General features: G+C 51.4%; 1 protein-coding gene across 1 annotated transcript in view; it reads left to right on the forward strand.

The window, feature by feature from the left end:
• Positions 1-27,034, forward strand: part of TMEM178B (transmembrane protein 178B) — a 315,496-nt gene that overhangs the window by 87,500 nt on the left and 200,962 nt on the right. Inside the window, exon 2 of the mRNA XM_037138541.2 lies at positions 22,699-22,812. Within this exon, the coding sequence (XP_036994436.1) occupies positions 22,699-22,812 (114 nt within the window). The remainder of the gene's footprint in view (positions 1-22,698; positions 22,813-27,034) is intronic.

A 27,034-nucleotide genomic window follows, 5' to 3' on the forward strand; every position in this document is an offset into this window, starting at 1 on the left:
GGTTGCCTCTCTCATGCCCCCTACTGGGGACCTGCCCCACAACCCAGCCGTGTGCCCTCACTGGGAATCGAAACAGCGACCCTTTGGTTCACAAGCCAGCGCTCAGTCTTCCTTGCCACACCAGCCAGGGCTAAATACAATATTTTTAGACTTGATTTCCAGCTTCCATTTCCTTTTTTTCTTCCTCCTTCCTGTCCCTCCCCACTTACACAGTCGACTAAGACTGTATTTTATTTTCTCACCCCCTGCCTAGTACAGTGCCTGACACCCCATGTCACAACGGATGGTTGTGAGCATATATAAGATTACGTTGTTTGCTAGACAAGAACATTTCCTGGAAGTGGCAGGTTCTGAGAAGAGGCTGTGGGTTCGTCCTGGTGCCGGCCCGTGGTTGTGAGCCCCAGCGTGCTGGCCTCCTCGGTGTGCAGAGCGGCCAAGTTTATTTCTGCAGTGGCATGTCACCTGCAGACGTGATGGAACCAGCCCCCTCTGGGCTCAGCCTCCAGCTGGTGGCTCTTCCAGCTTCTTGGAAACTTCTTCGTTCCCTTGGGGGTTTTTACCAAAGGAGAGACGTTCTTTGTGGATTTCTCGGGGACTCTCCCTCACAGTGCCTACTGCACAATGGCACAGTCTGTTAACCATGCCTAGTGACAACGGCCATTTGTTGGGACCCGGATGATCTAGTGAGGTTCTGGAGGGCACATTTGTATATTCATCATGCTCTGCTGTTCAGTAAGCATTTGTTGACCGAATTTTACCTGACTGCAGCGAGGTGTGCAGTGTTTTACTGTCTTGGTTTATGTTTTAAACCTGGATTAACATGTCCGGATTTTCAGGGTCCTTCTTCCTGCCTAATTATTCTTTTTTTTTTTAATAAAAATTTTATTTATTTTTAGACAGTGGGGAAAAGAGGGAGAGAAATAGCAATATGTGGCTGCCTCTAGCGTGCCCCCTGCCAGGGACCTGGCACGAAGTGCAGGCATGTGCCCTAACTGGGAATCAAACTGGTGACCTTTTGATTCGCAGGCTGGCACTCAAGCCACTGAGCCACACCAGCCAGGGCCCCCCATTGTTACCCTTTAGGGACCTGCAGATTCCTCCCAGTTCTCTGAGCTGTGACTTGTAGTTATGTTCTTGGCTACCTGGAGGGCACTGTCATTGCCTTCAGAATGTGCCTAGACCCTGTTCTTCTGCCAGGGTCACCTGACCTATGGCTCCTCCCCATGTTAAGGTCTCCTGCTGCTCCCCACGTCTGATTGGCAGGAGTCTCTGTCTGCCAGGTGGCTCCGGACGCAGGCTGGTTCTGCTTGCTGCTGCAGCCTGGTCTCCTAGGAGGCCGCTTCTTAGTTGTCACTTCATTGGAGATGGAAAAGTCACTCCCTCTGTTTTGTGGGTTATCGCCCTGTGCTGCCCGTGTGTGGGGAACGCCTCACAGGGAGTCTTGGCAGGAGGCCCTTTCATTTATTTGACTTCACCTCTCTTCCCTAGCGCTCTGGCATAATTACCTGCAGCCCATCCTGCTGCATTTGGCATTTTGCTGTCCCGTCACTCTGACCCACTGTCTTTGGACCAAGCTTGTGCACAGTGATCTTTCCCCAGGATAAATATTTTTCCAGCAGCCTTGTTGGATGCTGGTGCAAATAAACTTCTGGAAGGCTCGGGGGAGTGGCGGGGGTGGGCACACAGGTAACCCTGAGTCTAGGCTACAGGTATTCTGAATTCCAGTCAGCACATCTCATACGCTCAGAGCTGTCTCGGCCCTGCCAACACCCCAGACGTGTCCAGGCGTCCAGAGCCTCTGGCAGGCAGTCATGGCCTGGGCTGGTAGGATGGCATTCTCTGCGCTTTTCTGAGAAACTCATTTAGAGCCCTGCCCAGAGCAGGGTCAAGGTCATGGGGAAGAAATGAGAACTGATCCCAGAGGGTCGGAAGGGGTGGTACCAGCAGCGGTGGTCCAGAGAAGGAGCTGCATTTTGGAAACTGAAAGGCCTTTTCAGGTACCAGGAATTTTCTAGTCTGGCTGACTTGACTCCAAGGAGCCTAGGGGTCACTGGGATGATACACCTGGGCAACTGAGGACCTGTGGCATCCCTGGATCCCGCCCGCCCTCTCGGTGGCTTCTGCTTCTCCTGCCTCATCTGCTTTCTCTACCCGGCTTCCTCTCTCCCTGTCTCCCTCATAACTCCGACCTGCAATTTGTTTTATTTTAGTTATTCTGTTCACTTTCCTCAGTACCAGCTTAACCTCATGACACCCTTTCAACTTATGCATTCTTTCAATGTCTCTGGTACCATTGGAGGGAGGATGTGATCAGCCTAGTTCAGCATCTTAGATCGGGCCCTTGTCACAGGGGCTGGTGCCCGTCCCTGTCCCAGTGTCAGGTGGGGGTGGAGGGTCACGTGGTTCAGTCCACGGCGGGGTAAGCAGCAGGAATGGTGGGTAACACATCTTCTCTTAGAAGGGGTTTTGGGTGGGGCCGGCAGGATTTCTCTGGTGTCTAGGAGATGGAACAATGGGAACCGTTGTGACGATGGGTGTCTCGATTCCCCTGGACAGTGAGTAGCCTCGCCAGGGGCCACTAAGAACAAGGACAGCCTTCACATCTGCTGTCTTGCCTCTGTGCTGTCCTTGAGGAATCAGTGAGGGTCTGGCCCGTGGCAGCACCCCAAGCCCACCTGGACAGCACAGAACCTGTGTTTTCTAGAAATACCTCTTTGACATGAAGTTTATAAAGTGACTCTCAGCACATTAATTTGTATAGCTCATGTGTTGTGTGTAGGGGCCAAAGCCACACTTAGGTAGACCCGACTCATTACATCTTCTGAACAGCCCCGTGAAATAGGCGTTGCTGCTTTCATTTTACATGTGAGGAAACTGAGGCGGGGGAAGGTGAGAGACTTGTATGATGAGTACGAGGAAGACCCCGTACATCACACACCTGTGTGCAGAGCACTGCGCTTCCCGAGGTGTTAGAGAGATAAAAAAAGCAGCAAGCTTGCATTCCAGTTGGGGTAGGCTGCAAACAGCATGCATCAAGGCAGTCATTTGAGAGCTGATTGCTCTGTGCGTGTGATTGTGACCTTGAAGCACTCACAAAAGAGGACGCACAAAAATTACAGGCTGTTTTGAAGGTCCGGGATGCACTGTGGACTGAAGAGAAGCCTAGAGGGAATCAAGGTCACGGACTTGTCCAAGTCCAGGAAACCCTGCAAACAGCCAAAGCTCCTTGTGGGTAATACTGAGATGGAAGGTGTCTCCAAATCCTGCCACCTGAGGAGGGCCAGAGCCATGAGGTCTGACATGGAATCAACTGACAGGGACTCCGAACCCCAAACCAAGAAGGCGGCTGTGTCCTTGGGGAAGATGGAGGCGGAGCCCGCAAGGCCCTGAAGGGCCACACCAGGGTGCTGTTTCATCTTCTACCAGCTTGCCGAGGACCTTGCAGGAGGTGTCCCAGCTGTTTGAACATAACCCAGAGTGACTGTCAGAGGACGAGGGAGAACTCCTCACTACCAAATGCTAGAATCGAGCCCAGAGCCTAGAATCGGCTGGAGAGAGCTGCTTCCAGAAGCGAAGTTCCAATGGGTCGGCCATGAGAGGCATGTCAGTGAAGACACAGCTTTCCCAGGCAGTGGGCAGGGGCACCACCAGAGGCAGCCACTAATGCCAGCTGTGCAGGAAGCCCTTCCAGGGTGTGCTGGAGCCAGGAACCAAGGGGCCGCCCCCTCCAGTGGGACATTCTGGCAGGCAGAGAGGAACCCTGGGGCAGGCTACTGCTGGGCCAGTGTAGGGGAGGTGCCTCCAGGGCCAGGAATGGGGCCACCTGTCCTGGCAAGGGGAAGGGTGGGGCCCTCAGCTTGGGGGTCCATTGCAGGCAGGACTTAAGCCGGGGGAGGATAAGGCAGGACTGCTGTATCGGTCCAGGATGGCATTAGCAATGGGGGCGACTGGTTTCCACCCCAACCCGAGCCTGGCCCCTGGATGCGTTGACCGTTCAAAGCGTCTCCGAGAAGAGCCAGCAGTGCTTTGGGGTTTTGAGAGGGGCATCCCACATTGTGGGGAGTGGAGAGCCCTGAATGCCGAGAACAGAAAGGTGTCCACCGAGGATGCTGAGTGTCGTGCAGCTGTGATGTGGAAGCCTGAGGGTGGGGGGCAGAATTAAAAACAAATTGCATTGGCTATACGTTCACATGGTTCAACATTTCAAAAGTATAAAAGGATATACAAGGCACATTTCTTTCCCTCTCATGTTCCCTGCCTCCTGATTCTCCTTCCGCGGACAGCGAATTACTAGTTTCCTTCCAGAGATGCTTTATGCCCATGCCAGTATGTACCTGTGTATCTATATCATCTTCTCCTTTCTCACCTAGATGTGTAGGATGTATCACATGCTGTCCTGCACCTCGCTTATTTGCACTTAATTTATCCTGCAGTGCTTTCTGTATCAGTTTATAAAGAGTTTCGTCTTTTCCTAAAAATGCTGCATTGCCTTCTGTTGGGTGGCTATACCATAAATTAGTTAACCGGTCACTCACTGATGGAAATTTAGGTTTGTCTTATAAGCAAAGTGGCACTGGATAACCTTATACGTACGTCATTTCACACCTGTGAGGCCACGTCTCTCAGATAAATCACTAAACGCAGAATTTCTGGGTCAAATCGAGCCTTTGTAATTTTGAGAAATATTGACAGATTGGCCTCCAGAGAGGCTGTAAAGATTTACAAAATGTGCACTCCGACAGTGGGCCCCCCAGAGTGTCTCCCCGCCCCCCCACACCTCCCTATCATGCAGTGTGTTAGCATCTCACTGGTCTAGATTGAATTTGGAATTCTCTTATTTTGAGTGCCCCCGAGTATCTTTTCATATGTCTAAGAGACATTTGTATTTCCATGAATTGTCTCCTCATATATTTTCTTCATTTTAAAATTGGATTCTTGGTCTTTTTCTTATCAATGTGTAGGTGCTTGTTCTATAGGAGGGAAATTAGTCCTTTGACTGTGATATGAGTTGCAAGCATTCCCCTTGCTTTTTCTTTTGATTTTGCTTACTAGGAGAAATTTTGTATTTTTATCTAGTCAAATTTATCAGTATTTTCTTTTATGGATTTCACATCATAGTTATAAAGCCTTCCTTCCCCCAAGGCTGCAAAAGGGTTTTCTCATGGTTTCTTCTAGTACTTTTATGACTTAGCTTTTTTCCCTAAGCAAATATTTGATCTACTCGGAATTTATCCTGGTTGAACATGCAAAATAGGCCTTCAATTTAATTTTTTTCCCCAGAAGCTTACTCAGTTTTCCAAATGCCACTTATTGAGTAAGCCATTTTTTCCCTGGCGAATTTAGATGCTACTATCAACTGAATTTAGATGCATGGACCAAATTGTGCTGCCCCCGAAATCATACATTGAAGCCTTAACCCCCTATTTGGAGAAAGGGTTGGAGGTAGTTAAGGGTACATGAAGCCGTAAGGATGGGGTCCTATCGGGGCAGTACTGATGTCTTTATCAGAAAGGAAAGAGACAGCAGAGGGAAGGTCATATGGGGAGATAGTGAAAAGGCAGCTAGGAGGAGAGGTCTCAACAGAAGTCCTTGACCTTGGACTTCTAGGCTCCTGATTGTGAGAAAATAAATGTCTGTTGTCTAAGCCACCCAGTGTGCGGCATTTCATTCTGGTAGCCCGAGCAGACTAACACCTACTCGCAGTCAGTTCTGTGTGTTTTGGGTTGACGCTGGATTTTCTGAATTTCAGCACAGTTCCGTTACAGCGCCTCGCCCCCACCCAGTGGGCAGCAGGGGGAGTCAGGGCTTCTTAGGCGGGGGGAGATGGAGGGACATGCTGTGGAAAGGAAGTGTCAAATCGCCCATGGAAGGGGAGAGGCAGCAGCGAGGGACCCAGATCAGCTGGGACACTAGAGCAGCTAGAGACAGGCCGTCAGAGCATGGGGAGGTGACACTGCCCAGGGAAGGGAGAAACGGCACGACAGGTCCCCCAGAAGGCTCCTGGGGGCTGCTGCAGCCTGGACCGGAGGCGGGAGAGACTGGTGGGCGACTCTAGGTGGTCGTCTTCCTTGTCAGGGGTTTACTTCCGGGTCTGTCTCAGGGGTAGCTCAGACTTCCCTTGCTTTGGTGGCTTCATACACGTCCTCCAACCCCTGTCTCCTTAGGGTTCTTCTCTATTCCAAAAACATCTCTACCTGGTGCATTTTGGGGACTCACTCTCTGAAAGTGGCATCTTTCTACTTGATATTTATTTTTGTTTAAAAAAATCTTAATGTACTTCATCTTCCATAAGCAGGAAAAATATAAGTGAGTAGAAACGTCTCCAATATTAGCTGCCCACACCTCCTCAAGCTGTTCCATCACTGTCCTGCCCTGCCCCTGCATCCTGCCCTCAATGCCTTGGACCCACCCTGCCTTTGGCCTCTTTGGAACATGCCTGCTCTTGGCTCTGCTTTCTGGACCCCAAGTCCCTTCAGAAGGCATCCTCGCCAGGCTGGTGCTGCTCCTGTTCTGTTTTATTGTAGTGAATGGAGAGGCTCCCAAGGCCTTGCAAAACGAGGTAAGAGATAACAGTGTCTCTTATCTTGCTCTGCTTCTTTGTGCTGGCTGCTGATTTCAGTGTAAACATAAGGGGGTCCAGAGTAACATCCACATTCCTTGGGAGGGAGTCAGGAAGCCTTTCAAGGAGCAGTTACTCCATTAGGATGATTTGCACCTTTGCTCTCCGTCTGGGTGCGGGGTCCCAGAGAGCACACACTCACCACCTCTTTGCTCCTGTGCTCTGACAGCTGGAGCAGCTGTTTTGCTCAGCCCCAGCCAAAGTGCTGGCCCAGTGTGAGAATGATGCTCCAAGGGCCAGGGAGCTGGTGTAGACCACAGGGCTCCACAAGGGATTTCTCTGACCATCCTCCACACCAGCCGTGCTCAGGCCACGCCCCCTGCCCCGGGGACCCAGCCAGGCTAGTGCCCAGTAGTCAGGGTGGTCTGTTTCCTGTTGAGCTAGCTCGCTAGCTGCAGAGCCCTCAGAAGTGGGCGGCACCCAGGCTACCTGCCCACGCCCACACCTGAATTCTGCATGGGCCTCCTTCCTCTCCTCCATTAGCCTTTCCCGGTCTCCTCACCTATCCCGATCTCCTCTCCTTAACTCCCGACCCCTTACTGGCCAGCACGTCCTGTGATCCTTTCATCTTCCTGGGTTTCCATCTCATTTGTCTCCCAGAGGAGCAGCACCTGCATGTGCAGAGTGGAGGAGAAGGGGGCTCACAGGTGGTTGGTCAGTGAGAAGCTCCCAGGAGGTCAGCGGGAGATGACGCAGGGCCCCAGTAGAGGTTCTCCCACCATTAAAACTTGGATAATGTGACTTCGATTTTGTCAAGGGAGTTATGACTGGATTTCTACTCCAGAAGTCACTGTGTTTTTTTGTTGTTGTTGTTTGTTTGTTTTCTCATTGGGTCCCAAGGGACTAGAATTTTGTGGGAGAAAAAAATTTAAATACAGAAAAGAACAAAGATACTGAGTGCAAAACTCTAGACATATTTTGAGGTCTGTCTCTCTGTCTCTATTAATATACATAGTTCTAGTTCATTTATTTAAGCTTTTGTATGATGCCACATTTTATTTTTATCTCTCCTAATGGATAGATCTTTAGGTTTTGGCTATTTTTTTTCAAAGATTTTATTTATTTATCTTTAGAGGGGAAGGGAAGGAGAGAGGGAGAGAAATATCAGTGTATGGTTGCCTCTTGTGTGTCCCCTGCTGGGAACTGGCCTGCAACCCAGGCATGTGCCCTGACTGGGAATCGAACCATGGCTGCTTGATTCCCAGGCCTGCGCTCAATCCACTGAGCTACACCAGCCAGGGCTGGTTTTGGCTATTTTTTGCAAGCAATGCTTGGACATCCTTGTACATTTCTGCTCGCGCACATTCGTAGGAGCCTGTCTTGGGATGTGACGGTGGGGCCACAGTGTATGTACACACACAGGGTCCACACAAATGCCTGAGTCTGTCAGGTGCTTGTAACAGTTTATACTCCCAACAACAGTGTCTGAAAGCTGCTTGCCCCCACTTTTACCTGGATGTCATTCGACTCTGTTAGGTTTTGCTGTTTGATTGGCTGGTGGAATGTGGGTGGAATTGCTGGAAAGTTAACAATGAGAAATTCCATTGTGGCTTGGATCGGTGAGTCACTGGGTTAGGGCAAGGCCACTCGTTCAGGTACCAGACGTCATCAGGTGTCCTCACAGGTTGAAGGTCTGCCCTAAATCACTGTTTCCTGGGTGTGGGTGATCACACTACACTCAGTGCTGTGCATTTCACAGATTTGGGTTTGGTTTTTCATATACTGATGCTTCTGCTGATGTGTCCGAGGGTCTTAGAGATGGTGGGGTGACATGTTGGAGAGGCTCGCTGGTGGAATCGGTGCTAACGGGGGCTGAAAGTGGAGAGTGTGGCCTCAGTCCTCCAGGCAGGAGCAGCAGGGCGATGCAATGTAGCCAGGCTGGAGCTACAGCCACATGCCCTGAGCTTGGGGGTGGGGGTGACTCGAGAGCCACGGCTGAAGGAGGAAGAAGACAGCGTGCTGGGAAGTGGTCTCCTAGGACCTCCGCTTCTGGTGCTAAACCATGCCAGACACATGCTTTCTGTGTGACCTGAAGGACCCACCTGGTGTCTGATACATACAATAAATCTGGTCCTGTACGGCAACATAGTGTGTTTGAAGATATGATAACAGTAATAATTACGGAGTACTTACAGTGTGCCAGGCACTTAGTGCTTTGCCTATATTAACTCAAGTTTTCACAGCGCCCTTAAGGGGTTAGATATATGTATTGCATCTCTATTTTATATTTTAATTATATTTCATTGATTGCGCCATTACAGTTGTCCTGATTTTCCCCCCTTTGCCCTCCTCCACCCAGTACCCCTCACTCCCTCAGGCAATCCCCTCACCATGGTTCATGTCCATGGGTCATGAGATTTTTGGCTGCTCCACTTCCTATACTGTACTTTACATCCCCATGGCTATTCTGTAATTACCTATTTGTACTTCTTAATCCCCTCACCTCTTCACCCAGTCCCCACACCACCTCCCTTCTGGCAACCAGCAGCGTGCTCTACGTATCCATGATTCTGTGTTCTTGTTTGCTTAATTTGTTTTTTAGATTCAGTTCTTGATAGATATGTATTTTCGCCACTTTCTTGTTCATAGTTTTGATCTTCCTTTTTTCTTAAATAAGTCCCTTTAACGTTTCATATAATAATGGTTTGGTGATGAACTCCTTTAGTTTTCTCTCATCTAGGAAACTCTTCATCTGCCCGTTGATTCTAAATGATAGCTTTGCTGGTTAGAGCAATCTAGGTTGTAGGTCCCTGCTTTTCATGACTTTGCATATTTCTTGCCAATCCCATCTAGCCAGCAAGATTTCTTCTGAGAAATCAGCTGACAGTCTTATGGGAACTTCCCTGTAGGTAACTCTGGTTTTTTCTTCCTACTTTTAAGATTCTCCCTTTATCTTTAGCCTTTGGCATTTTAATTATGATGTGTCTTGGTGTGGGGCTCTTTGCATCCATCTTGTCTGGCACGCTCTGTGCTTCCTGGATGGACTGTTTCCTTCACCAAATTAGGGAAGTTTTCTTTAATTATTTTTTAAAAGAGATTTCCAATTGCTTGTCCTTTCTCTTCTCCTTCTGGCATCCCTAGGATGCATTGCCTCTCTTTAAAGTGAAGAATTTGGCCAGGATCACATACTCAGAGTCTCCAAGCCTAGGTCTGGCCCCAGGCAAGCTGGCTCCAGAGCCCCTGCCCCCAACCCTGCATTGGGTCCCTGCACAGTGGGGAGGAGGGATCAACTCCTCCTCATTCATACTTACGTATCTGGTTTTGAGTTTCATTTCCACCAGGGAGTTCAGGGTAAGTTAACAGTTTAATACTTCTAATCTGGCCAAGGCATGTAGCTTAAACAAGAAGAGTCCATCACCGGAGTAGAGGCATAAAGAAAAACGTAATCTCATTGGGCTTTCTGCTTTCTTTCTGTGATCTTTAGGTTTTATTCAGTTCTAAGCGAAGGCACATAACAGATCGAAGAGTAAAATAATCAGTTATTTGGGTTTGGTTTTTCCTGTACAACCCAAAGCTCCCCCCAATTCGTTCTGTATCTCTCTCTCTTCCTCCCCCTCCCTTCCCGCCTCCCTCCCCTCCCCCCGTCCCCCTTTCTTACCTCTGAATTAACTAGTAAAAGTAAAACCAGCATTATATCATTCCTTTTTCAAATGAAAACTAGAAACTCAGTAATCTGGGTTTTTTCCTCCTGGCTGAAGCCGAACATGCAGTCAGCTGTTTGGGAACAGCTGGGCAGCTCTCTGCATCCTCATTTTTACCTGGTTCAGCCTGTAGGAAATGAGTGGCCTTGGCCTCACAGAGATGCACACCTGTGGGTGGGAGACCCGCAGTTGCAAAAGCTACCCCAGAGGTTTGTCCGAGGTCCGGCCTTGAACCCCATGTCCGAGTGGCAGTGACAGACCAAGATAGAGCCATCTTGGGCCTGGCATCTGTAATTCGTGTGAACGATCATCTTACTCCTTTCTGAAGACGCAGGAAGGAAGAATTTCTGGTTCTGTTTGTCTTCATGCTGTCCCTCCCCTGCAGGACGATCACCTCATGCTGGATTCTTGGTGTGAAGAACATGGATGTCTCCCTCTGGCCTTGAGAGCTGGGGATTCTTATCAAAAGTGACATTAAAAAGTGCCAGACTGTCTTCCTCTCTCTTTCCTGCCCACCCCTCACGCCTCCTGCCTTGTCTCCACCACTGTCTCCCCATCTCAAGATCTGTCTCCACTTCCTGGGTCCCTGGAGAGAAAGCATGAGCTCATTGTTTTCCAGTGAAAAACCCGATTTGGTCTCCTTCTCGCCTCGTTTGTCTGTCAGAGCCTGGAGATTGATGATCTTCCACCGGCTGCAAACGGTGCCCGGAGGAGCCCCAGACTTGTGCGTGGGGTGTCTGCGCACTGAGGTGGGAGGGGGCTGGGGGGAGGGCTCTGGCAGTTGGAGGCTCTGAACTTTCCAGAAGGTCGTTAGGGGTGCGATGGGAACAAGGGAACAGGTTATTTACTACGCCCCAAACGGTAATTTAAAGCCAAGCCTCGCCACCTCGTTCTTTCCCAAGCAGCTTGTTTCAAGCTGGAACATGCAGAAGCAATTGGGGGAAACGGCAGCTTCCACCTTCCAGGGAAGATGGGTGTTCTGGGGGAGCGCGGCCCCCTCGATCTGTATTGCCTTTTCTGAGGAATGTACTAGGTAATGACATTTTAAAAATGTCTTGTTTAAAACAGGCTTGAAAAGACGCCAGAGGGGAAGAGACATTAGGAGTCCAGGGGTGAGGAAATTAGTGGACAGCTCCCATGTGAGGGGAGGTGACATTTAGCACCGATGATCCTTAGATGCTGCAATGCCACCAACTCAAAAGAGTCACTTCATCGAGTGACAGCAAGAACCTGGTGTGTGAATGGAGTTGGAGGAAGGTGTGCCGTCCATGTCAGTAGTATGGGGGGAGGTGAGCACTCGTTTTAATTTCTTAGTTGGAGTGTTGACCCCCCAGAGGGTGTCAAAGGACAGGAAGGAGCGTGGGCAGTGGTGTCTCCAGGGGGACTGTCCTGTTCAAGTCGGGAGACCAGCTGGTTAGAGGCATCTAAAGTGCAGCGAGCCTAGGTTTTCCACAGAGGAGACTGTCGGGACTCCGTGGACACAGGTGGCCTCCTGGGAGAGGGAGCTCTGGGAAGCGGCCCCCAGGGCTGATTAAACAGGTGGGGGTGAGGCAGGGGTGTGAGCGCTCAGCGGGGAAGCTGTGATGCCCAGGAGGGGCGGCAGGCCCGCCGACCTCATTCCCTTCCTGGGGACAGTTCTAGAAGGGTTGATGGGTAAATGGAGATACCAGGGTCTCTCCTGGTATCCAGGTGGCTGAGACGGAGCCATGGGACTGGGACGGTGGGTCAGGGAGGTGAATTCCTGGCAGGCTGGAAGGTCACACTCGAAGAGCCCTCTCTCAGTGGTTTGATTTCTGATACCCAGGGGATGTGTGTGGAGTGGGGGTGGGGGCAGAGTTCTGCTCTCAGCGCTGCTCTGATGACTTGGAGGGGGTGGGGACGGCCTGCTCGTGGAGTGCGTGGGACTGACTGCTAATTCGTGGAATGACAGGATAGCTTTCTAAAAATTTCTTTGGGGGCTGGAACAAATAGGAGGTCCTGCAGGAGGCAACAAACCAAATGCAAAAAACAACCAGAAAAGACCACTGGTCAAGCACGTGGTGGCTTAACAGCTTCCCTGCAGGAAAAGATGCACGTGTTGTCCCCTCTGTGTGACCAGACCTGTGAGATGGCCGCCCGCAGCGCCCGGGGAGCCGAGGCTGCTTCAGTGGGGGTGTGGCTGCCAGACCAGGGGAGCTCCAGGTCCTGTGGGCCTCACACTGGCCTGGCCATAGGAGTGACCGGTAGTGGTCAGTATCGCCCTGTGGGAGGTTTCGACACATGGACTGAACTTGAGGGGGGTGACCGGGGTTGTGCGGAGGTTTTAGGGCTGTGACTGCAGGCCCTGAAAGTGCTGGGGTTCCTGGAAGGAAAGGAGAGGCTGGGGGTTAGGAAGGGTGCGGCGCTGCCTTGAAATAATTGTGGGCTGTTATAGGGGCGTGGGGTGCGTGCCCCAGAGACTAAGTGATGAGTGGTGTGTGCATTGATTGCATGTTTATATGGAGCAGGTTTTACCTGGGTTAGCAGTCTCATGGGGCGAGTGCTAAGTGGCTGGTCTCAGGGTGGGGACGGGGTGGAACAGAGGCTGCTGGTCAGGTGTGGGGGCAGTAGGCACTCTAAAGCGCTCCTCCATTCCCACGAGGGGCTTTTTTTTAAATCTCCTTTGGGGAGCTGTGGAAGCGAATGTGCTGTCTCCCTCTGATGAGAGCGCAGAGTCTAGACACTGGAAACCCCTGCCAGTGGGAAAGCTGTGCTTCATTTGTTCCCCAGAGAAAACCTTAGGGGGTCTCCGTCTTACTGAAGAGCCTGATGTTCCCTAATTTCTTTCCACACGCAGGCGTGTGCTCGGTGGGTCTGCGCCCCGCCTGTGACCCGGAATAGCTGTGTGTCCTCAGGCAGGATGGACACCTACCTCTCTGAGCCTCGACATTCTCATCTGTGAAATGGAGATAAAAACAGGACCTAACTTGTAGGTTTAAATGAAATAATGCCGTGTGATAAGGTTCCTTGCACCAGACCTGACAATTAGAAAGCATTCACTGAGCATGAGCTATTGTCAGAATAAGTAACAGTACTCAAAGCACCGTTTTGGCCATTGGGTATAGAAAGATGGAAAACGCAACGTCCCCTCTCAGCTTTTACTACAGAGACATGATGAATACGCACATCGCTGTCACAACAGGAGCCAGCAGAAGGCACCTGGGGACAGCGTGAGGGGTCAGAAAGGTGTTGGTGCGGGTGCGTGGGGGGCGGTTGGCATTGGGGAGCAGGGTTCTTGAGAATGAAATTCTGTGTGTGTGAGTCAGGAGCGTCTGAACACTGCTTTTAACAAACATTTATGAAATGCAGGATACAATGAAATACTTAGGATTCTGTCTATGCAGTGCATGCAAAACCACTGAAAAGGCCAGGCCGATTCCACAAGCACCAAAGCATACAAAATGGAAATCATTTGAAAGCATTAAAAATAAAAACATAGGTAACACTGTTTGTCAGTCTGAAAAAAAAAAAAAAAAGAGAAAACATTCCTCTGGCCTGGCTGCAGCAGCTCTAAGCCTTGCAAATCCCTTGGCTGCAAGCAGCAGAGAGGGGGAGCCCTGGTGGGGAGGGGACTTGAAATAAGCTTTTAGGAAGGTTCTTGTCCACAAGGCTGGTTGGTGGAAGTGCCCAAGGTGTGCCCTCCAATTCTTGTCCCCTTCCTGCCCTGCTTGGGGACAGAGGTTTGGGGGTGAGAGCCTCAGCCCCATCTGCCCTCCTTGAACCCCTGGAACATCCCTGGTTGTGTCCCTGTTTCATCAGGGACGTGGTTTTGCTTCCAACCTCCAACCCGAAGCCCCCTGAACTCCTGTGTGTCTCCGCCCCCCTCATGGGGGCTGGCGGCAGAATTCAACGTTCCTGATGCTGGTCAATCTGATGCGCGTCTCCCCCACTTCGCTGCAAGGCAGCCTCCCGGCTTCCCCTGCTGCCGAGATGTAATTTCAACCTTTTTCTTTTTCTTTTTGATAAAATGCCCTTTATAGAAGAGACAAAGTCCAAGACATAAAGCTTTAACTGGTTTCATCTCTTTTCATGTTGGTTTTCTTTTTTTTTTTTCTTTTCCTCTATGTTCTGCTTTCTACTTAATCTTTCCACTTAGTAAGCACAGAGCATTGGCCTCGGGCTAGAAAGATGACTGAGAACTGTCAGCCCAGGGGGCGAGACAGACGTCAGGGTGAGCCCACGAAGGCCCATCCTGTGGTCGGCAGAGGCTGGGGCAGGTCAGTGAGACAGTCCCCAGGGTTCTGGGCTCTCGAGGTGGCACCGTGGGAAGAGGAGCAGCACAGTGACCGTGACGTCCCCTCCTCCCCTTTGTCCTTCCTTCTTCAGTAGACATGTGGAGTGCCCTCACATACAAGGCACTATGGCTGCACGTCGGCCTGGTGCCCAGGGACTCTGCACCCAGGCAGCTGGGCGTCACAGCTGTGATGTTGGAAACCACTGGGTTTTCTCCTCGGCGGGTCTGGGGTGGAGGGCCTTCCTTCGTCCACACTCTCTCCGTCTGTCAGACAAGATTATTTCTCTAACACTGACCTCGTTATAAGGATGGTGGGATAAAATATGAGTGTCCAGCACGTGGCAAGCCTTGAACAGGTTGTTTCTTGCAGAGGGAACTCTGAGATGAAGGGAACGCGTAGACTCTCAGAAGCGGTCCAGCGGCTCGTCCCCGTGTCTCTAGGATGCTCGGGCAGGAGCGGAAGAAAAGGCCGCGGAGGATGTGGGGAGGCTGAGAAAGGGAGGGGAGACTGCTCAGCTCTCGGTGCCCACGTGGCCCTTCAGTGACCTCGGGGTTACGTTGGACCAGTTTCCTTTTGTTACTGCCTGCACTGTTGTCAGACGTGTAAACCACCTGCGCTCCTCTCCTTCCTGGTTTGCCCTCCCCCCACAGTAGGGTCTGAGTATGGGACTTGGGGATGCGGTACCCAGGGAGGGGGGTGTGGGGAGGAGAAACCAATGAAGTGTGTGCAGTGTGAGCTTCAAGTTGGGTCTCAGAGTGTCAGGTCCCAGAGGACAGGGTACTTGTTCTCTGGATCTCACCCTATCCACCGAGGGCTGCCCTTGTGCGTGTTGACTCTCTGGCACTGCTGCCACCCCCCCCCCCCCCCCCTCCCGCAGGGTTAAGTGGGGAGGAGACTTCTGGGTGCTTGATATGGCTGCTGTCACGTTGCCTGGGAGCAGCCCCTAGAGCTGTGGCTGGAGTTGAGGGCCCCTGCTCTGGTTCTGTCCATGAAGATCCCTGACTTAATTCAAGGCACTGCACAAACGCAGCCCTGGGCATGGGCGCTCCACCCCGGGGGTGCTTGCCCACAGCTTCATTTACCTTGCAGATCATTTGATCAAGTAACAAACCCTGCCGTTCGAGCTCTGTTCATCCAGATATATGCCGAGGGCCTGCTGTGTGCCAAGGGCTCACCTGGCCCTGGGAGGAGATATGTAAACAAGAGACTTGGCTTCTGAGTTTGATGAACTGGCAGCCTAGCAGTAGGAAGTGCTCTGTGAATCAAAAAGGATTTTGGGTCAAAGAAGTCTGGGAAAGCTGCACCGGTCCATTCTGGGGAGTCATAATGTATATTTGGATGGTGGGGGAGGGGTGGGGAGAAAATGCAGACACCTGTAATTGAACAATAAAATAATTAAAAAAATAAACACTCTTAAAGCCCTACAATAAGTAAACCACTAAATGTTGCCTAACCTGACTTTTCCTAAGTACATTCAACCATCGCATAACCAGCCTGCCTCACTCCACCTTTTCCCCAGGTCTCATTGAGTTACAGGAGATACAATGCTGGATCAGTTTAAGGTGTGTGCACAACATGCTGATTTGATAATATGTGTGTATTGAAAGGTGCTCACCCCGGTAAGTCTAGTTAACATTCACCAGCTCACATAGTTACAATGTATTTTTCTTGTGATGAGAACTTTTAAGATCTGCTTTCAGGTATACAGTGCAGCATAGTCAGCTATAGTCACCATGCTGCCTGTTGCCGCTCCATAACTTATTATCCTGGAACTCACTTTGTATTTTCTGATCATCTTTGCCCATTTTCCATCGCCCCCACCACCCTGCATCTGATGTTCTATCTGTGAATTTAGTTTTTGAAGATTCCACATGTAAGTGAGATTATATGGTTTTCATCTTTCTCTGACTTATTTCACTTAGCAAAAGGCCCTCAAGGTCTATCCATATTATTGCAGATGACAAGATTTTCTCTTTTTTTTTTAAAGATTTTTAAATTTATTTATCTTAGGAAGGGAAGGAGAGAAGGAGAGAAACATCAATGTGTGGTTGCCTCTCATGTGTCCCCTGCCGGGAACTGGCCTGCAACCCAGGCATGTGCCCTGACTGGGAATCGAACCACGATCCTATGGTTCGCAGGCCCGCACTCAATCCACTGAGCTATGCCAGCCAGGGCGAGATGTTCTCTTTTTATGGTTGAATAATATTCCATTGTGTGTATGGATCTCGATAGATAGATACAGGGTCCGGCTGAAGTAATGTCTGCTTGAGTGTGCTTGGTAGGGTAATAATATAAGTGTAATAATTTACAGTTTTAATTTGAACACTTCACCTAAAATGTCATTTGGTGTGCTTGAGTGTAATATTGTTATGTTACTGGATTACATGCTTATGATTTTGTAAAAAAAAAAAAAGGTGGGTGGTAGCCCAGTAGATTGAGCGCAGGCCTGGGAATCGAAGTGTCGCCAGTTCAGTTCCCAGTCAGGGCACATGCCTGGGTTGAAGGCCAGGTCCCAGTAGGCAACTATATTTAAAAAGGGGGGGTGTTGTTTGCACTGGACCATGTATGTGTGTGTGTATAACATTTATATATAACATATACCTATAGATAACACGTATCTATATATCATATATGGGAATACCTATCACATGATATATAGGTATATGTGTGTGTATATGTGTGTGTATGTATATATGTATGTGTGTATATATGATCCCCCATATTCTTTATCTTTTCATCTGTCGAAGGGCACTTAGGTCGTTTCCGTGTCTCGGCTCTCTGTGGGTAATGCCGCGGCGAACATGGGGTGTGGGTATCTCTTTAAGACGCTGATTCCATTTCCTTTGGGTGGAAACCCAGAAGTGGGACTGCCGGATCAGACGGTAGCTCTAGCTTTACCATGTTGAGGACCTTCCATACTGTTTTCCACAGTGGCTGCACCAATCACTCCACTTTTACAGTGAGAAGTGCGGGCAGTTCCGTTACTGATTCTTCCACAAGCCCACTCTGCTCAGCCGCGGGTTTGCCACTGGGGCTCACCCTGCACCCCTTCGAGAGCTGCGGTGGGCCTTCACACCTTTCTCAGCATCTCCCTTCTGGAGGGGCCCCTCGGCTGCTCAGGGTCCCCCTGGTCTGGAGGAAGGGGGTTGTGGAAGCTCATCCACTCCCAGGCCTTCGCGACTCATGCCGCCCCTTCAGACTTACTTTACAGAGCTTTAAACACAGTGCCTAAGAGAACAACATCCGTCCCCAAGGAACGACTCTCTAATGGAAGCGTTTAAGGTACTACGGCGCCCGATAGGGAAGAGGAGTTGTGATGGAGAGGGCGTGGCTCCCAGCGCTGCCTCCGAAGTCACTCTGCCTGAGACTGTTCCTGCTCCGACTCTCCAGCCCTGGAGTAGCAGACTTATCCCCTCAGCACTCCGGACACCACGCGTCACTGACCGTGGATGCACGGGATGGAAAACCACCTGCTGCTGTCGCTGTCTGGTGTGCTCAGATCCAGACTTCAGGGTTGGGGCCCACCCTGGTGGCTCCCCTCCCGGGCTCCGTGCAGTTGCCTGTCTGGTGTGCACCTGTGCTCTTGCTCTTCCAGCCTCGGAGGGGTGTGAGCTGGGCGCCTGGGTCTGCCCCTGGGATCCAGGCCCTGCCCTGCGCCTCCTCTCTGCTCCTGGAGGCTGGGCTGCCCTCTGGCTTCCAGCTGGGTTTGGCCGTGGGGGGAACAGGCAGGAGATGAAGGTGAGAGGAGTCAGGGGTTTGCGCACTGCCACCTCGCCACAGGTGGGCTGCGAGCCCCTGCCCCAGGCTGCATCACCGCTCTTCAAGGCCACCCTCTCCAGGTTCAGGGGACAGCTTCCTTCTCTGCACCTTTGGGTTATTTCGGCTCCTGTTGGTGGCGCCAGGTCTCTGTGCCACCCTCTGCTGGTCTCTCTACACCCTGTGCTCAGCTTTGTAAACTTGTCCCTTTCTGAAGCTCTCCCCAGTTACCCATTTGGGTATCTTGGGACTCTGACATGCAGGAGGGTCACCAGCTCAGAAGGCAGAGCATGGCTGAAGGTGTAAGGTGTCCTGCACCCCCATGTCCCTCCAGCCCCCCTCCACCCCCCCAGCTGAGGCCTCCCGAGGGCAAAGTCAGTCCCTGGGCGGGAACACAGGAGTCTGGAAGACCAGTTTGGTGTTCTCCCCAGGTAAGGCCCAGGGCTTCACCATTGCCTTCCAGGTGGCCCTTCTGCACCGAGCGTAGCAGAGAAACCTGTTTGCGCTGGGAAGCCCACATTCCGGGCCCACGAATTTGGTGCCCAGATGGTGCTTGTGTTTACAAAAGCCCAGCACACTGACAGGACCCGCAGCCACATGGATAAACATTTTGCCTTTCTTCTCAGGCAATATTTGAGTCTTTCAAATTTAATTGCTGTCAAGGCAGGATGCTTGCATCCCGAGGCAAAGCAAATAGTGAGGCCTCCAGTGGGGCTGCGCCGTGGCAGGGGCACCAGCCAGGCTCCCTGGCCGGCCACCGAGGGGCCTGGTGGTGTCGACTTGCTCCTGCGGCATGTGCTGGGGGCATCGAGGCCCAGGGAGCACTCCTGGAACCTGTGGCCATGTGTCGAGTTTGTTTTGACACAGACAGAACCTGAAGTTAGGAAAGAAAGAATAATAAAGTCAGGTATCTTTCTCAGGCATTAGTGGTAGGTGCGCATCTGCTGTGACCCGTGGGATTTGGGTCTCCGAAGCTAGGAGCAGGAGTGTTCGGTTTGATCTTGAAATTACTGAGCCTGGGGCAGCTGCTCATTTGTAGGAAACCTTTGTGCAAGTTAGACTAAGTCAGTCGCTCTGGCAGGGCACGTCCCCGTACCTCGGCAGGTCGCAGCGTGGCCACTGGATTTCAGCACCCAGGCATCTGCAGGGTGTCCTTGTGCAGGGCCTGGTACGCGGCCAGGGTGGCACATGGCCAAGGTAGTTGCCGCTGGTGTTTTTGTTAATATCCTCTATCCTTTTTTATCTTATTTCTTCCTTTTTTCTTTTTGCCCCATGGCTTACAGTCACGGGGTGCAGTGGGAGGCTGCTTTGTGCACCTGCTGTTCCTTCTCCCTCACCGTGGCTGGCAAGCTTCTCCTTACGGTTCCCACCCAGGGAAGGAGTGTTTGCTGGGGGCTCCCAGAGTTCTGCGCCCGCCACCTCCCTTTATCCATTGTATTCGAATTTGCCTCAATTATTTCAATCTCTTGCATGTAATAGAAGCAGTAGGATCCCTTGCCCACTGTGGTGTTCTGAGGGGTGCCTCATATTAGTCATTTTTTTTCAAAGTGTGTGTTACTGGTGCTCACTCTGTGCTGGGAACTGAGGAGATAAAGATGAATGGATGAGCCTAGTCCCTGCCCTTGAGAAACTCATAATCTAGCGGGGGAGTGAGGCATGTAAACAGATAAATCACAGTCCATTGGTGTGCTTGCTGCCGCAGGACGGGAGCAGGGGAGGCAGGGAGGGGCTGGGGCGATACCTGCTGCCCAGTGCGGTGGATGCGGGGAAGGCCTGCTGCGGAGCTGCCCCGGGGGCTTCTCTTAGGACAGGGGTGTCCAACTCATTGTCACCGGGGGCCACATCAGCCTCGCCATTGCCTTCAAAGGGCCGAATACAATTTTAAGACTGTATAAACGTAACTACTCCTTAACTAGGGGCAAGGAGCTCGGCCCTGCCGCCAGGTAGAAACAAGGGGCCGGGCCGGATAAAACAAGGTGGAGGGTCAGGTTTGGCCTGTGGGCCTTGTGTTTGCCACCTGTGTCTTAGGATGAGATGGAGATCATACAAGGAAAGGCAGGGAGGAGAGGAGGTGCCAAGTCCTGGGCAAGCAGGGCACAGTCAGGGCAGAGGTGGGAAGGGCCACCTGGCTGGAGCCCAAGGTGTGTGACGCTGGGCTGAAGGGGAGCTGGGGTGGGGACTGGGACTTTCTGAGGAGCGTGGGGGGGCCATGGGTGTGAAGACGACGTTTTCCTTTCTGGAATGTTCTCCAGGCAGCAGCATGGCGGGAGGCTGCGTGGAGGGATACTCTGGTCGGACAATTCTGGGTTCTCATCTGGAGCTGCTGCTTCCTTTGGGCAAGTCAGCGAATCTTCTCGAGCCTCCATTTTCTTATTTGCACAATTGGGGTGCCCATCCTAATGATGCTGACTTAGCTGGGCTGTATGCAGGATTGGGTAAGATGATATTCGTAACAGAGCTCCTGCTGGTGGAGTGAGTACAGGACCCGAATGGGTTTCGAGTGAGTGGCTGTCAGTTCCCTCGGGGCTCAGGGAGGCAGGGTGGGGTGCAGCGGCCACAGCTGTTCATCCCGGGGGCCTCCCACGCTTCGAGGTGGAGACCACCAGTCCACACAGTGCCTGGCAAGGCTCTCCTACCTAGTGAGTCCTCAGTGAGCATGGCTGCTCGTTGATGTCCATCCTTGTATTCGGAGCGGGGCAGAGGGGAGAGCTGGGTCCATGGACCTTTCTGAGGGAGAGCTGACAGGATGTGGTGACGAGTTGGGTGTCGGGGAGGAGGGCACCCCTCCAGAGAGGGCGGCCTCGGGGTGCCTGTGGGATTTCGGGTGTTGTCGACTGGATGGGGGGATGGGTCGTGCTAGTCACCGCGATGGAGCGTTTGGGCTTGAAGCATGAGCGTGACTTGAGGCGGAGACCCGTCTGGCAGACCACTTTCCCCTGGAAGTATAGCGAGTTAGGGGAGGAGGAAGACAGGGTAGGACTTGGTCAGGGGGACTGCTGGGGGCATGTGAGAGACTTCAGAATGCTCGCAGGCTAAGGGGACAGAAGCAGAGGGTTAGAAAAATTAAAGACAAAAGGGAAAGAGGGCATGTAACGCCTTCCCCTAACCTTGCTTCTGTGGACAGCATCGGGCCCATCGGAGGGGTGTCTGCTGGTACCCGGCAGCTGGGCTGTTATCCAGGTATGATTTACAATAAGGCATCAGTTTCGGGTCTAGATTACTGCCCTCCACCAATTGCCGGGCCCCCTGCTGACAGTGAGCCCAGGGGTCAAACAATTCAATCAGGTGCCACCACTTATAAATTGAAAATCAGTGGGGTGCAAAATGGATTACCATCAAAATCCATTCAGGTGCAAAACCAAATTTTAAACCCCCTAGCCTTTAAAAATCACTCTTTTCCTGGTTCTTCCCCATGCCCTGACACTGAATTGTGATATCCCTCAGATAAGCAAGCATCGATAGAAATCCCTGTGGGGACAAAAACTGTCAAGGGAAGAACTAATCATGCCCTCCTGTTGGAATTTGCAAACATGATGGATTTATGAATTAATACTTTGGCAATTCTATTAGCTTCTTAAAGGCAGAGGTTCTCTAACTTAAGTGTGCAACAGAATCACCAGGAGGGCTTATTAAGCTTGAGATTGCGGTCTTGACCTCTGTGTTTCTGATTCAGTAGGTCTGGGGCCAGGCCCAGGAAATTGCATTTCTGGTCAATTTCCAGAGTGATGCTGATGCTGGGGTCCCCCAACCACCCTTCGAGAACGTCCGCTGTAAGAGCTAGGAATGTTTTGAGAAGCTGACCCGCAAAGCAGGCATGGGGTAATAAACAAGAACTTATCAGTGAAGGCCCCACTGGACCAGGTGTCAAGTGTGTTCAGGGCTTTAATTTTGTCCAGGAAACCTGGGAAGAGACTGATTCGAGGAGACACAGCTTGATCTGAGTGCTTGGTGTTCAGGGGTGAGGTGCAATGGCAGGATGGAGAAAGGCGAAGGGGCCCCATCTAGCTCAGCGTTCCGTAAGACCGCGCGTGTTATAAGCACAGATGACCTCTTGAAGGTCAAAGCTCGCTCTGTTGGTGTAGGGTGCAAACTGTTCATGTCTTTTGATGTCTTGACTTGAAAGTTAGTTTTCTGAATTAAATGGGCATAGGTACTGCTTTCTTCGCACGCTGTCAGCCTAAACAGTGGCTCTCCCCACCTCTGAATGATGCCAGAGATGTGTTTTTCTCCCTAAGTTGATGGTGTTTGATTTTAGTTAGACTCTCCTGCTCTTTTGGAGTTAGTGTTACTGCCTTGGATAAACTGTAGGCATCACCAGGCTCCATAGAAATCCAGTCCTTTTTCCCTGGACAGAAGAGTGGATCCCCAAAACTGGCCCCCAGATGACGGCCGCCTCCTTAACACTTGGTTTCCCATCTGTCTTTGCCAGGAGAAATCGAGCGGTGCACCTACATCAAATACCACTACTCCTCAGCCACCATCCCGAGGAACCTCACTTTCAACATCACCAAGACCATCCGGCAGGATGAGTGGCACGCCCTGCGTAAGTACAGCCGGGTTCCTTGCTTTGACTGTGACCTTTGGAGGGCTCAGGATTGGGATGCTCAGCGCCAGCTGGGTCTGGGCAGATGGGTGCACCTCCGTCCGAGGCCTGTGGACGGTCCCGGAACATGGTGGCAATTCTTTACAGTGTCGATGTCTGTGGGTCAGACTTGACTCAGTTGGTTTCGATTGCGTTATAGATTTGAGGAGTTTGCTTCTAAAATCAAAACAAACAAACAAATAAGAAAACAACCGGCAGGTTGACAGTGATCAGCAATTTTTCACCACCCTGGTAGGCCTTTAAGATTTCACCTACCAAACCAGACCGACTCCTGGGATTTGACTGTAGCACGTCTCCAAGTTGCAAGGAGTGTTACCGTGGCTGCCTGTGAACCCCTTGTGTCATCCTTTGTCCCGGGTGAGATCGCCGTTGGTTACAGGCCGCATCGCACTGGGGACTTGCATTTCACTGGGATCCCCCAGGGCTCGGGTCTGGTCCTCCACGTAAAGTTCCTGTGTCCCCAGAACGGTGGGCTTTGGGGCCCTGGTCCTCATGCAGCTGCTCAGCACAGATGACAGTGTCTGCTCCTGTTGCTGGGGAGTCGCTCGGTCAGGGATCCTCAGAGACTTAAATCGTGATGGAAGGCTGACTTAATGAGCAAATGGCTATTTTTACCCTTCTGCGCCATGGGGCTTCCCGCTCTGTGCGCCAGGGACGCTCTCCTTCCCTGCCGACACCATGCCTCAGGTGAGTGCGTCCTTACTCTTAGCAGGCCCTGTGCTGCCCTCCTCACACCTGTCATTTCCTTCCCGTGCCGGCTTCGTTCACACGTCTCAAGGTTAACATTCCGCGTACACGGATACGTGAAGCAGGGCCTCTGATTGTTTCTCGATAAAAAGGTTGGTAAACTTGGAAGAAGGCCACAACCATCTTTCTCCTTATTGTTGCCTGGTTATCTTTCACATGCTTGGGGTCTCCCAGGTAGATATTTCACTTCCTGGCTTGGCTTTAATCAAATGGCCATAGTTTGGGGTAGCAGGTGAGAGAGCCACGTACAATGAAACAGAACAGGCCAATCACTCACTGGTTTCAGGAAGGAGACTGTGGCCAGGTGTCTGGATGGTTGTTACTATATGCCTCTGGCCTGAAATGACAGGACAGGTGTCAGCGGGTGGAAAGTCATTACCCAAACTGTTGCCCCTAAAGCTTTATCCTTCTTGGAGGCACGAGCCAGAACGTGGGGACAGAGAACTCAGGTTCAAAGACCACCCCTTCGTGTTAGCCACTCAGCGAAGCACACCACATGCTCACTCAATTCTAATGTGAGATTTGCCACAGAGAGTCTCCTCACTGGGGTCACTAATTCCTGTTTGTGACTGTTCAGAAGACATGCAAGGAGCCAACTTTCACGTGTACCCGACCATGACTGCTTGCTGCTCACGTAGCATTGATTTAATATGGTCAGTCACAGGGGCCTAAAAGGGATGTTCAAGATGCATGAGAGGCCTTGTTGAATAACCACTTAAATATAATTTATTTAAGTTATGGGGGGTCATGATGGGATCCAAGAAAGAAGACATTTTTGACACAGCAGCTTCCGGTCAAATTCGCTCAATTCCACCCAAATTGCTGGGTTTCTTTATGCACCAGGGTGAGGGGAGGGCTTTGCAGGGGCTCATATCTGGTGGGGTAGGGGGTGTGGGGGGGACAGAGTCACATTCACACAGTGAATAATTACAAGGCAACATGATAATTACAATATAGTGAAACTGCTTCAAGCAGTGAAGATGGTTTGTGAACGTTTTTCAGCAAGGAGAGTTGTTTTAGTGTCGGTTGCCTCGACGCCTTGCACAGGACACCTGCGGAACGCTTGGCCTCGGCACAGCAGACACCTGGGATTCAAATAGGTCACTGTCGTGGCATCACTGAGAATACGTTCATGGTGCCACAAAGATGAAAGGAGAGAGGAGGCTGAGGCTAAGGTCTGTGGAATGTTCTCGAGCCCTGTGTCTCCAGGGTCCTCAACCCCGAACTGTGATTCAGTTGGGTTGTGCACAAACCACTATGCAGTTTATGCTGGGAATTGGGGTGCTCACGGATCTCTTTTTAACCGATTGAAGCCATCTCAGCCAGTAATGTTTGCAGAGGTTTTGGGCACCCCGTGCTGGTGAAGTGGAGACTGCCCTTTGGGGTGAGGTTCGCCTGCCTCCTTCACCGAGGGGTGTGGTAGGCTCATACGCAGGCAGAGAATGCTTGCCATCCCTGAGTCGCAGACAGCTATTTTTAGCCAGAGGGCAGGTGAGTGTCTGCCTCATCTGAAGTTGGTGTTCTGTGTCCTTGGCCATGCTGGCCTAATAGGAAAGCAGGACAAATGTCCAGCTAATTTTTAAAGGTCAGCTATTGATGACATTGGGTGGGAGGTGGGCATGTAAACCCCCTTGGAAATAAAGCAGAAACTATCAAAGATTAGCAAATGCCTAAGATCCAGCTTTGGAAATTTAAAAAAATGAGACTCTGGTTTCTTTACTTGAGAGTCCTTTATTCTTTGATATTGTCAATGGGATCAAAGAAATTCATTCGATACTAGTTTGGTTATTGTTTTTATAAAAAAAAGTATACAATTATAATTTGACCATAACATCTTACAATTCTACAATTTTTCTCTGTACATAATTTTTGCCAAAGGAAATAAATTTGACATTTTGTTTCCCCTGAAACAACTTCTGGCAAATATTTTGGGCTCCGGTTAAACTTGGGTTACACATTTTTCATCAGGAATTTGCATGTGGTCATCAGTCATTGATGTGGGAAAAAAAATCCCAATAGGAAAAGCACAATTCGCTTTAAAAATTATGCTGTGGTTTTGAGCTGTCAACCCCACCAGTGGGAGGCTTAACTATTTGGCTGTGTGAGCTCATCACCCATGGTCATGTGACCAGCAAGTGAAAGGCTTACAACTCCAAGTGTAAAGAGATGATAACCACTCTGGGAAGTAAAGGCCAGCTGATCACACCCGGGTGTGCGTGCATGTGGATGTGTGTGTGGGCTCTGGGCGTGAGGCCTGAATGCTCAGTTGTTTGGGCGACGTGGACAGGGCTCTGCCTTTGGCTTGGATGGTGGTTGCTGGTGACATTGCGTGTCCCTGTTTGTCCTTCCAGAAGGCAGAACTCCTTCTGGAGTTGAGACTGGAGCCATCTGTCCATCCAGGCCTGGCCACCCACCCAGGGCAGCCCACCGGCCTTCCTACCTGCCTGCTGCCTCCCATTAGGCCACAGTGACCAGAGTGGCATTTGTCCAGCCCGGTGGACTCTGGGTGCACTGCACTCCTGACCCAGATCTTCCTACACCTCCAGAGCTGGAGCAGGACAAGTGTCACCAGGGCAGAGAGGACAGGACAGTGGCTGGAGGAGATGAGCTTAGCTAGCGCCCCTCCCTGAGTGGGTTTTGTGGTTTAACATTTTGACGGTGACAGAATCAGATTGGCAGGGGTCGAGGGGAGCAGGTGGGCATAGTTGTGGAGTTTTAAGTGATGCCGTCTCCTCCCACAGGCCTTTCTGGTTGAGCTTGCAGGGCTTGTTGGGAGAATTGTGTCCTGTGCCACTCAGGAGGTCATCTGAGTGGCTTGACCTGTGCTCTCCCTGCCACTGGTGTCCCTCTGATGTGTCCTCACAGCACAGCCAGGGCCAGGACACTGGTCAGTGGCAGGGCCAGGGGAGTTGGATGGGAGGGGAGCCTGGTGTCCACGGTGGGGCCTGTGAGGCCAGGAGTTGGGGAAGGCAGGTCTGGGTGTCGACCCTGAGAGGTGAGCGCTTCTGCAAGGAGGAGCCTGCAGGCAGCGGAGCTGGGCCTGGGGCCTCGACAGGAGACCTCGGGGAGGCTGGGTGAGGAGGGCAGCCCTTTCTCACCACCAGCTCTCCTGATATGCTTGGCAGGGGCTCTGGGCAGCTGCCACCGAGGTTCCCTCCGGGCTGGAGCCCTGCGACGCTGTGCTCGGGAGCCCGGGCTTTCTCATGCTGCTTGGCATTTTCAAGATGGAGGTTTCTGCTTGCAGCTGATTGCCCCTGGCAGCGGAACCGGGAGCCGGGACTCCTCTTCCCTGCAATAGGATCTTCTTCGTTCTCATTCAAGAGGCTGAGAGCCAGGAAAGCTAGAGAGTTTTTTAAAGCCTCCTTCTGTCAAGACTGAGCTTTCAGCTAATTAGATTGGATGGTCACATGGCACA

Source organism: Artibeus jamaicensis, unplaced genomic scaffold (assembly GCF_021234435.1).
Source record: "Artibeus jamaicensis isolate MK-2021 breed Jamaican fruit bat unplaced genomic scaffold, CSHL_Jam_final scaffold_2172, whole genome shotgun sequence".
Classification (NCBI taxonomy): domain Eukaryota; kingdom Metazoa; phylum Chordata; class Mammalia; order Chiroptera; family Phyllostomidae; genus Artibeus; species Artibeus jamaicensis.